The sequence below is a fragment of the Sinocyclocheilus grahami genome, unplaced genomic scaffold (genome assembly GCF_001515645.1).
Source record: "Sinocyclocheilus grahami isolate Dianchi unplaced genomic scaffold, SAMN03320097.WGS_v1.1 scaffold176.1, whole genome shotgun sequence".
NCBI lineage: Eukaryota > Metazoa > Chordata > Actinopteri > Cypriniformes > Cyprinidae > Sinocyclocheilus > Sinocyclocheilus grahami.
Window position 1 is genome coordinate 1,488,198 of NW_015505355.1, and position 12,136 is coordinate 1,500,333.

Below are 12,136 nucleotides of genomic sequence, written 5' to 3' on the forward strand. Positions count from 1 at the left end.
AGTGTCAATTCATAAGCATTCATAAGCATTTGAAAAATGGTGATATACAGTAATATACTCCTTTTTGGACACCTCACAGGCTCACACATGCATGGTTTTATATTTGCTAGATCAGCCATTGCTTGTGGAAAGAACTTCAACAAATTTTACTGAAAACATTATGTATTGGGATATAAATACAAGTTAACATAAACAGTGAAAAGAGTAGTGCAGTGTAAACAGCATTGTTGGCATAACTATTAAAAGCTGCGATAAACGAAATTAAGCTTTTACATTGGCTCAGGTAAGAAGTTATTAGGTCGTTCAGCACTAATGCTCAGGTCATGAGCTTGATATCGCTGAACCGCCTTCAACTCTATAGCTCCACCCTCACTTGACATGACAAATGAACTGTTGGATTCCTCAAGCAGATACTCCATTGGAGTTTTGCAGGCATTTCTGAGTCGTCGCCAGACTTTTTTGTTTAAAAAGATGTACAGAACAGGATTGATGAAAACATGCATGAAAGTGATACATTCTGTCACATGAATGGCAAAGTCAAAGTGTATGTTAGTGGTGCATGCATAAAAAATGTGAAGGTCTTGCAAAGCATACAGGAAAATGACCACACTGTAGGGGAACCAGAGGAGAAAAAACATGACGGTGAATCCAGCTTCGTGTCTAAACACCTTGAACGCGCTCCTCACCTCAGCAACACATGGTAGTCTGATGGAACAGAATAGGAGCACTAGAAACGGTACGACGAACCCAAGTATGTTCATCTGAAATCTTGCATAGATTTTCCAACCGACTTTATCATTGAAGTGATAAGTGCAAATGTACTGGTCGTGGAACGTTTGCGTCTCAACGAAGCTGACATGAACAGCCGCACACAAAACTGAGAAAAGCCACACCAAAATGCACACGATAGTATTCCTCTTTGGACTTTTGAAAATGCTGGTGGTAGAAACAACACATGCAAGGTCCATAAATCTCTCCAAGCTCTGACTAGCAACAAACAGGTTGCTGCTATACAAACTCACCATGTAAACCAATGAGATTGCCTTACAGCTTTGATCACCAAAGATCCACTCACTGCTGGCATACACTGCCCAGAAGGGAAGGCTGACTGTGAAAAGAATATCTGATATGACCATGTGCAGAGGCAACACCTTCCTCAGAGATTTGTATTTGATGAACAATGTTAGAAGGGTCAAATTGGCAATAATGCTCAATACACAAGTAACGGAGTAGAACACAGGAAGAAACACATGGCTGAATTCCTTTACATGTGTCTTCTTGCAGAGCCCAAATTCCTCAAGTCCTTCTGCGTTATAATAGTCCTCATAGCTGTAGTCATCTGGGTTTAAAACATCCATGGTTTGTAATCAGCTCCGGGTCTTTGTTGCAGATTTTTGTTACTGAGTGAGAATCAGTTCCCCATCAGTATAACACTCCAGAACACTTGCCCTTAAGCTTTTTTCATTTAATTCTTCAGGAAAATGTCCGTCTCCAGGAAACAAAACAAAGCCTGGAAAATATTAGCATGCAGTGAACACCCCCTGAATTTCTGATTCTAAGCCAATGAATCAGCGGAGTCTGCTGTGTAAAAGCAATTTTTTTTAGAGTAGACCTATATCAACAATATGAGAGGAAACATGCTTCGCTGAGCATTGGGAGGAGCAGGAAAACAGTCTCTGTACTCTGCCTCACACACACACACACACTTTGAATGCAGAAGTCGTTTTGTTTTTCTGATGTGTTTACTACTAATACATTCTGAAAATGAGAGAAATAGCTCACTTTCTTCCAACTGGCCTTTTACCAATAAAACACTGTGCGTGATGGCATCATCATTAAAGAATACAAATTTAAACTGATAAAACTGAGATAAAAATCTTCACGCTGACTTAACATTTTAGGTTTAGTCAGCTTGTATTTGAATGCAGAAGTCGTTTTGTTTTTCTGATGTGTTTACTACTAATACATTCTGAAAATGAGAGAAATAGCTCACTTTCTTCCAACTGGCCTTTTACCAATAAAACACTGTGCGTGATGGCATCATCATTAAAGAATACAAATTTAAACTGATAAAACTGAAAAAAATCTTCACGCTGACTTAACATTTTAGGTTTAGTCAGCTTGTAATATGAAGTTGTACCTAGTGACAACTTGGATATTCATTTTAATTTATTAAATTTTTTACAGTGAAGACATTTTTTAAGAGTGAAGATTCAGTGTAGTTGTAAACCATTTTACTTTCTATAGAAACTACGGATCCAAGGCACTTCTTGGATCCGTAGATGACTAAAACACTGCACACTGATGTATTTCGGCCATCCAGCCTTCCTCAGAGTGTGTCGTTTTACTTTTCTGTTTAACATTTATTAGACTGCAGATCGAAATGAATGCTTGGTACTAGGCTTATCATTTCTAAGATGTGAGAAAATAATGCTTATTCTGAATATATAGAGAAGTAAGCTTGATTCTGTAATAACAAGCAGGCAGGGAGAAAAAGGAAAGCAGACAGATGGGTGTGGCTCTAAACTGGGACGCCCCTATGGTTTCTGGCCCCCCTGAACAGCATACTAACTCGGGCCCCCTCGGTAGAAACTGTGTTCCGGGGGTTGTTTCCGTCGGGCCCCCTCTCTGATCAGGGCCCTTGGAACTGTCCTAACCTTCCCCCCTGTTATGCTATCCCTGGCTCGAAATGCAAGAGGTTTAATAAATGAAAGAACAAAACAGGAAACTGGGAAACAGGGAACTAAAATTAAACAAAAACATAAAGGATAACCATGACAAGAATACATGGAACACGGAAGGAAATGGAAACACTGGAGACATCCAAATCAGAGGTTACATCCACAACGACTGACCCCAAAATGAGTGATTAAAAGCTTTGAGGCATGCATCACGCATGCAATACAGATTCCAATGAAGCCTCGTTTTGGGGGTGTATTGTTTACACGCGATTGACAACAAAGAAAGCTTCATTCTCTCTCTAGTCACGTGCGTGCTTCACTTTGCTGTTTGAACCCCAAAACATCTTTTACGAGTTTTCATTCAAACTTCAGTTACATTTTTAAATACCTAGTCAAACATGTAGAACACAAATTATTCAAGGCAAAATACTTGACATGTACAACGTTGTTATTCATATGTGTACGTTGTTCTTCTACTACTCCATATTGATATTCGTTTATACTGGCATTTATTGACACATTTTAATGCGTAGATTAATTTATCAGATGGAGAAATTCAACACACACACACACACACACAGAGACACACACAAACACCCAATGAAACGATGGCGTGTGTGGTGGTAGCTTAACCCAACAGTTTCTTAAACAGGTTTTGGCTGCTTTATTTATTACGGACCACCAGATTGCGCTGTTTTCAACACTCTGGAAGCTTTGGATCTTTTCTGGAACTGTAATGGGAATACCTCAGAACTTTATGAAGCTGATTTCCACATTCCTAATACAAGGGAAAACACAGGGCATATAAACACAAGGGATAATGAGAGCGCTAGAAACACCTGGGAAAAATTGGCCTAATTAAACAGCAAAAACAAGAATCTCAAACTTCAACATGAAAGTCTAGAGATGATGGGGGATGTGTTACAGTGAAATTAGATACATTTTTACATTTGTTTTTCACTGGTTTCTATGTGCTTTTGATGCAACATGTCATGGCATTTGTGTCCAGAGTAGAAATGTTAAGCCGCAGTTCAAGTTGTTCATGATAGCTCATTCTGAAACACTCGGAAACCAACAGCAGTCGATCAAAAATCCCTGAAACAGTTAAAAATGCCAACATCCCGGCAGTACCCATGCCTTCATCAGCAGACATGCCATCTAGTAAACGAACCTCCCTGAGAGGCCAGTCGCTCTTAGGTGTAGAGTGCGGTCTAGCCAACAGGGATGAAGGAAATCAGGGAGATGGGCTGAAAAAATTACACACAATATAGAGCGCCTTAGTTTTCGTGACCACTATTTCAGATTGCAGAAGTATTTTTTCCGTTAATTTTCCCATAAGGATTTTTAAAAAAAGCTCTTCATTAAAACGTTATAAGCCATAAACCAAACCAACCAGCTACAAGGTAAATCACAAAATTACATACTTTTCTTTGAAGTACAAAATTACTCTACTTTCTAAAAAGGTCCATCATATTAGAAATAATTTTAAGTTAACTCGAAGTTTAGCTTACCTGTAAAGAAGAAACTCTGCAAGTTCGTTGTATGGACCCACACACACATATGTATGCATGTATATGTATGCACTGTATACATACTTCAATATATAACAATAGATGCTCACATACCACCATTTCAATTACATAGAATGGGATATTGTAAATGTAATGTGTAAGTAAATGTTACAGTGTAAAATACAGTGTCAGGTTACAGTGTTATAAAGGGGAGTCAAACCACGCACACATACCGTTTTTTCACACTTTACTGAAACAGAACCAGGAAATATTTCAGTTTGTCAGCTGAGTGTCACTGAAGTGTTGTCAAGCTGTCGTATGTGCGTCTCTGTTTGTATGTACATCTATTAAAATGGCAGAAGCCAGTTTTTCTCAGGACCAGTTCAGCTGCTCAGTGTGTCTGGATCTCTTGAAGGATCCAGTGACTATTCCCTGTGGACACAGTTACTGTATGAGCTGTATTACAGACTGCTGGAAACAGAAGAGAGTCTACAGATGCCCTCAGTGCAGACACACCTTCACTTCAAGACCTGCTTTATGTAAGAATGTCATAATTGCTGAGATGGTGGCGAAACTGAAGACGACAGACTTACAAACAGCTGAACCTGGAGATGTGGAGTGTGACGTCTGTACTGGGAAGAAATACAAAGCGGTCAAGTCCTGTGTGGAGTGTCTGAACTCTTACTGTCAAAGTCATTTTGAACAACATGAGAATCTCTTTAAAGACAGGAGACACAATCTGATGGATCCCATTAGACGACTCTGCCCAAAACACAACAAACAACTGGAAATCTACTGTCGTACTGACCAGCAGTTAATTTGTTTTCCGTGTTTGATTGACGAACATAAAAACCATGACACTGTAACAGCTGAAGCAGAAAGGACAGAGAAACAGGTATGAACTGAAATTAGACGCTAATGTGCTAATGCTAAAATATAGCTGCAAGCAGCAATTAAGGGGCCAAGCACAACAGAGGCAAAATGAGAAGGTAAAAATGACACTGAGCACCAGAACAACTGCAACAATGAATAATTAAAGACATTTTAAGATTTTACTCAAATCATAAATAAAACCACTATATGACTAGTTTAATGGTTTATCACTTTTGGCCAATAGGTGGCATTGTTATAAAATGTATGCGGGGTGTTCAGTGTGAGGTGACAATGACACAGAAAGTTTGGTGTGACTGTGTCAGAGTTACAGCCTCAGATGCAGTTTGGCATCATGTCATCAAATTCAAAGATTCTTTAAACGCACACCGTTTTGTCTATCGACTAAATCTTACATGAATTTGGTGAAAATCTGACCAGTGGTCTAGGAGCTGTTTTGAAAACATTTTCATTATAATTTTGACCACAAGGTGGCGCTCCCCTGAAACGTTTTGATTACCTTCAGATACCAAATTTCATAAGGATATGCAAATGCATTCATTAAAATACAGCTTTTTACAAAATTCAAACTGGCCGATGCCAATAATGGGAATATTGGATATCATTTCGCTTGCTATGTCTCGGTACATCACAGCCATTTTTCATATCTCCCAACCACTAGGTGGCGCTGTGCCAAAGTTATTAGCAGAAATGTGAGTGCAAATTTGAACTGTTGGTGGCGCTAGAGGGTTTGAGTTAGACTCCAAAATTGCTGTTTTTTTTATAGTTAAAACTGTCCTCTCTCTGTGTGCCAAATTTCATAACTTTCCTGTAAGCGGTTCTATGGGCTGCCATATGCAAAATCCCATATCATTATCATGAAAGTATTAGAAATGTACTTACATACTGATTTGGTGTCTGAGATTATACAGCCTTTTCGTTTTCCCAACAGAGGCTTTTGGGAGAAACACAAAGAAAATTCCAGCAGGGAATTCAGGAGAGACAGAATCAGCTCCAGGAGCTGAGAGACGCTGTGAAGTCTCATAAGGTGAGTTTGACTTTCATTCCCGTTGAAGCTCACTGCTTCTTTCAGGCTGTGTGAGGCAGCAGTAAGTGCTTATTGTGATGCGCAAGCAGCAGTGGACGACACTGAGAGGACCTTTACTCAGCTCACCCGCTCCATTGAGAGAAGCCGCTCTCAGGTGATACAGTTGATCAGAGCTCAGGAAGAGGCTGCAGTGAGTCGAGCTGAAGGACTCTTACTGCAATTAGAACAGGAGATTGATGATCTGATGAGTACAAATGCTGAACTGGAGCAGCTTTTACACACAGATGATCACGTCCATTTCCTGCAGGTAACAGAGATCTGAAACACAAAACAATGGTAGTCTTTTCTTTGTTCTAAGTAAACTTGGTCTCATTCACTAATAATTATGTGGACTATTTCATATTTTTACGTGCAGGAGAAAAATTTACACCTAAACACACTACTCCTGCAAAGCACTACTCCTGCAAATATAATTATCATCTTACCATGATTATGTGCTTTTACCTTCTTGTGATTTCAGTTGTTCCTACATTAGAATTTACAATTGTACATTTTAAATTATGAAAATATTTGGTGAATCTATGACAGAATACTCTGGGACTTTTCGAAAGATCCAAGTGCAGCTTTAAATAAGAGTCACATAAGACAAAAGACTGAGAGCACCAGCCCAGGGTACTACAAAAAAAAAAAAAAAACTGATGTCAGCAAAACCCACACAGAAACACAGTGCAGTACTACAGCACCCAATGCTAAGTGAACATAGGGTATAAATAGGGGAATTAACAAGGCTAATGACACACAGCTGGAAACAATGAGACCTGATAGACCAAGCAAAGGCTGATGGGAAATAAAGTCCACAGGCAATAGGCAATGATACGGGAGGAGTGCCCTCTGGTGGCTGTCATGGACACTCCAGCTAATGGGTGTGACATACGGCAGATGGACTGGAACGAGCTCAGGAGTGAACTCATAAACTTGAGTGGGCTCAGAAGTGGATTCATGGACTAGAACCGGCTCTGGAGCAGACTGGAGTGAACTCTGGAATGAACTCGTAGACTGGAGCAGGATCTGGAGCGGACTCGTTAATTGGAGCAAGCTCTGGAGTGAACTTCTAGACTTAAGCAGGCTCAGGAGCAGATTCGAAGACTGGAATTAACTCTGGAGCAGACTCAAAGGCTGGAGCGGGCTCAAGAGCGGACTTGAAGACTGAATTGGGCTCTGGAGTGTACTCTGAGGGCTCCCGGACTGGAGCAGCTCTGGAGTTGGCTCTGAGGGCTCCCGGACTGGAATGGTTCATGAGTGAACTCTGAAGGCTCCCGGACTGGAGTGGGTTCATGAGTGGACTCTGAAGGCTCCCGGACTGGAGCGGGTTCATGAGTGGACTCTGAAGGCTCCCGGACTGGAGCGGGTTCATGAGTGGACTCTGAAGGCTCCCGGACTGGAGCGGGTTCATGAGTGGACTCTGAAGGCTCCCGGACTGGAGCGGGTTCACAAACAAACATTAACCTAATTGTGTTTTATCTCGATTAGATTCCTGCCAGCTCACTCTGGATTCAAACACAATGAATCGATTCCTCCGCCTGTCTGAAGAGAACAGTGTGGCTACTTGCACCGACACACCCCAGCATTATCCTGCTCACCCAGACAGATTTGATGGCTGTGTGCAGGTGTTTTGTAAAGAGGGTGTGTGTGGACGCTGTTATTGGGAGGTTGAGTGGAGTGGGAGAAAAAGTGTGTGTATATCAGTATCATACAAGAGCATCAGCAGGAAGCAATTGTTTGGATTTAATAATCAGTCCTGGAGTTTGTTCTGCTCTTCCTCCAGTTACGTATTCAGGCACAATAACATAAAGACTGAGCTCCCTGTGTCCTCCAGATCCTCTAGAATAGGAGTGTATGTGGATCACTGTGTAGGAATTCTGTCCTTCTACAGCGTCTCTGACACAATGAGCCTCATCCACAGAATCCAGACCACATTCACTGAGCCTCTCTGTCCTGGGTTTGGGTTTAGTAGTGGATCATCAGTGAAACTGTGTATATGAGGGATTCTGCATATGCTCTTTCACATACTGGGTAAAAATTGTGTATCGTATAGACATAAGAATGAAGAATGCCTTAGCTAATGAATTTTGCGGGAAGACACAGGCTTGTATATAAAAAATACTCTATACAGATACTAAGACCTTTTAATAATTTTAAAGCTAATATATATTTAGTAGTTACATTTATGTTCATGGAATTCTGCTGTTACATAAATCTTATCCTTAACCCCCAGCAGTAGGCGCTCTCACTGTTTATATGAGTGGCAATTGTATTTGATAAAGCTGTTTTGATTTAGATTTTATACAAATTCAATTTTTTTCTAAAGTCCACATTCCTCCCACATATATCACAGTGATTAGACTTATTTTGGCATCACTTTGTGTTTGGGTCAATATCACTGTAGAGTGCTTTTTGGTGTCCTGTACATAAATAACTCATTTGCCATGATAACATAAAAATGACTATGAAAGGGTGTGTTATATTAGGCTAAGTTTTTATATTCATAACAAAAGCATTACTTGGCTCTTTAGATACATTTTCTAGATTTTTTTAGTTTTGTGTAAGAGGATGCGTGATATATCCCATGCACTGCTCATTACATTTGAATGATAGTAGAATATTGTCAAATCATAAAATAAAATAAAAAATTATCCTATTAATATTTTGTTAAATAAGAGATTGCTCAATTTGAGTGTATTGCTCATTTGGAAATAAAAACAATATTTTTATTTTATAAAAAAAGAAGAGTTTGTCCACTCCGTCTTATTGGGCAATCCGCTCCTTTCAAAAAAGGCCATCCCCTTTAGTGACATCAGGACAACAGATTTTTTGTCTCTTCAGTGGCGGGAATTTCAAGGACCAGGGAACAGTTCCTTCAGTGTAAGGAATTATGAAGCACACATATATACTGTACACATGCAAAAGGCACATTGTCCAAAGCTTTATATTTTAACAAGCTGCCAAACAGGAGCAAAGCATTCAAAATTTTAAAATTCTGTAATTATTTACTCATCCTCATGTTGTTGCAAACCCATATAACTTTTAATTTCTTCTGTAAAACTCAAAAGACCTACAGTATTAGGTAGAATGCCCAGGCTTCTTTTTGAAAAGAATGGGGTTTTGTAATTTATGAGTAAAATAAAGGTCTGTGGTAAATATAAACTGGCGATACTTGGATGTTTTGCTCTACAACATAAATTACACACACATTCACAAACAAACAAACATTAACCTAATTGTGTTTTATCTCGATTAGATTCATGCCAGCTCACTCTGGATTCAAACACAATGAATCGATTCCTCCGCCTGTCTGAAGAGAACAGTGTGGCTACTTGCACCGACACACCCCAGCATTATCCTGCTCACCCAAACAGATTTGATGGCTGTGTGCAGGTGTTTTGTAAAGAGGGTGTGTGTGGACGCTGTTATTGGGAGGTTGAGTGGAGTGGGAGAAAAAGTGTGTGTATATCAGTATCATACAAGAGCATCAGCAGGAAGCAATTGTTTGGATTTAATAATCAGTCCTGGAGTTTGTTCTGCTCTTCCTCCAGTTACGTATTCAGGCACAATAACATAAAGACTGAGCTCCCTGTGTCCTCCAGATCCTCTAGAATAGGAGTGTATGTGGATCTCTGTGTAGGAATTCTGTCCTTCTACAGCGTCTCTGACACAATGAGCCTCATCCACAGAATCCAGACCACATTCACTGAGCCTCTCTGTCCTGGGTTTGGGTTTAGTAGTGGATCATCAGTGAAACTGTGTATATGAGGGATTCTGCATATGCTCTTTCACATACTGGGTAAAAATTGTGTATCGTATAGACATAAGAATGAAGAATGCCTTAGCTAATGAATTTTGCGGGAAGACACAGGCTTGTATATAAAAAATACTCTATACAGATACTAAGACCTTTTAATAATTTTAAAGCTAATATATATTTAGTAGTTACATTTATGTTCATGGAATTCTGCTGTTACATAAATCTTATCCTTAACCCCCAGCAGTAGGCGCTCTCACTGTTTATATGAGTGGCAATTGTATTTGATAAAGCTGTTTTGATTTAGATTTTATACAAATTCAATTTTTTTCTAAAGTCCACATTCCTCCCACATATATCACAGTGATTAGACTTATTTTGGCATCACTTTGTGTTTGGGTCAATATCACTGTAGAGTGCTTTTTGGTGTCCTGTACATAAATAACTCATTTGCCATGATAACATAAAAATGACTATGAAAGGGTGTGTTATATTAGGCTAAGTTTTTATATTCATAACAAAAGCATTACTTGGCTCTTTAGATACATTTTCTAGATTTTTTTAGTTTTGTGTAAGAGGATGCGTGATATATCCCATGCACTGCTCATTACATTTGAATGATAGTAGAATATTGTCAAATCATAAAATAAAATAAAAAATTATCCTATTAATATTTTGTTAAATAAGAGATTGCTCAATTTGAGTGTATTGCTCATTTGGAAATAAAAACAATATTTTTATTTTATAAAAAAAGAAGAGTTTGTCCACTCCGTCTTATTGGGCAATCCGCTCCTTTCAAAAAAGGCCATCCCCTTTAGTGACATCAGGACAACAGATTTTTTGTCTCTTCAGTGGTGGGAATTTCAACAGCTGAGGTGAATAATTTAGTGACTTTTCAATTGACAAATTTTCTGAAAGGCTTTTTCTGGTCCCAAGACTGGTGGTTCTTGAGTCTGGCGATCCCGGTAAGCTTGGCTTTGGTCGTCCCAGATGTCCCTTGTTCAGCGATCCCAGCCTTGACTACCCCGGTGGTCTCGATTTAAGTGGTCCTGCCAGTTTCTGCCTCCATGAGTCCTTGCCATTCAAGTCATGAGCATTGAGGTCACTCAAAACAGCCTGGGCACTCTGTCATGGTCATTAAGACTACTCTTGAGCCACCTTTTCTCCCAGTCATGGCTATGGAAGCCATCTCAGAACTGCCTGCTCTCCCTGTTCTCGTTTCCATTCAGTAGCATCATATCGTAGTAGCACTGTATACTGACATGGCTTATGTTTGTAGTCTAGACGAGGGTTTTATTTTTTACCCGGATTTATTTATTTTTTTTTCATAAATCCAAACCATTTGTACTAAAATAATGTGTCAGTGTATGTTGATCACAGTGTAGGAATTCTGTCCTTCTACAGCGTCTCTGACACAATGAGCCTCATCCACAGAATCCAGACCACATTCACTGAGCCTCTCTGTCCTGGGTTTGATGTTGATTCATCAGTGAAACTGTGTCATCTAATAATGTAGATGAGAGATTGTTCATGTGTTAGATCGGGAGAAAAAGTATATTTTAGAGTCTTTTGTATATATAATTGAAATACAGTGTAAAATTGAGTATTATTAATTATGTATTTTCTGGATGACACGGAAATTTACAGATACTAAAATCATATAATTAAAATAAATACCTTTCAATAGTTCATGCAGTTCATGCAGTTTGTGAAAGAAAGCATTTAAACCTTAATCTAAACTTCCCTTTACATAATTTATAACATTACATTTAATTTATATTAAATTTTATACCAGTATCATTATGTTCACATTCCTCCCACGTATTATATCACGATGATTATGTCTCTTGTTTACATGATTCAAGATGCGGTCATATAAGAAGTGTTCACTGTTGGCTATTTCAGTCTATCTGGGTCAGGTTGGTAGCACTTTATTTTGCAGTCCTGTTACGCATGTGCATACTATGTACTTACTATATTAATTACAATGTCCGGGTAATAACTAGGTACTGAACCTACCCCTAAACCTAACCTTAACCCATGTAACAATAATGACCTTATATAAGCACACAACCACACGTAAGTGCAGGCCAACTGTAAAATAAAGTGCAACCCAGAGGTTTATGAACAGGACTGATTTTATTTGTAATTAACGGTAATTAGAAAAAGCTATGAAAATGAGTAGCATAAGCAGCATAGTAGTTGAGGAAACACACACACACACACA

General features: G+C 39.1%; 2 protein-coding genes across 2 annotated transcripts; one reads left to right on the top strand and one right to left on the bottom strand.

The window, feature by feature from the left end:
- Positions 1–40: 40 nt before the first annotated feature.
- LOC107593880 (atypical chemokine receptor 2) lies at positions 41–1,499 on the bottom strand. The gene has a single exon (XM_016283758.1). It carries the CDS (start codon positions 1,356–1,358, stop codon positions 270–272), a length of 1,089 nt encoding a protein of 362 aa, XP_016139244.1. The 5' UTR covers positions 1,359–1,499; the 3' UTR covers positions 41–269.
- A 3,008-nt stretch (positions 1,500–4,507) lies between these two features.
- ftr01 (finTRIM family, member 1) lies at positions 4,508–9,920 on the top strand. The gene is made up of 6 exons (XM_016283707.1): positions 4,508–5,087; positions 6,015–6,110; positions 6,166–6,417; positions 7,843–7,876; positions 9,006–9,032; positions 9,409–9,920. Exons 1-6 carry the CDS (start codon positions 4,545–4,547, stop codon positions 9,918–9,920), a joined length of 1,464 nt encoding a protein of 487 aa, XP_016139193.1. The 5' UTR covers positions 4,508–4,544.
- Positions 9,921–12,136: the final 2,216 nt, after the last annotated feature.

Bases quoted from the DNA above. Each gene is read 5' to 3' on its own strand.
- LOC107593880 (XM_016283758.1), bottom strand. From the start codon at position 1,358: ATGGATGTTTTAAACCCAGATGACTACAGCTATGAGGACTATTATAAC.
- ftr01 (XM_016283707.1), top strand. From the start codon at position 4,545: ATGGCAGAAGCCAGTTTTTCTCAGGACCAGTTCAGCTGCTCAGTGTGT. The intron at 6,111-6,165 runs GTGAGTTTGACT...AGGCTGTGTGAG, and splicing joins ACGCTGTGAAGTCTCATAAG to GCAGCAGTAAGTGCTTATTG. The intron at 9,033-9,408 runs GTAAGGAATTAT...TATCTCGATTAG, and splicing joins CAGGGAACAGTTCCTTCAGT to ATTCATGCCAGCTCACTCTG.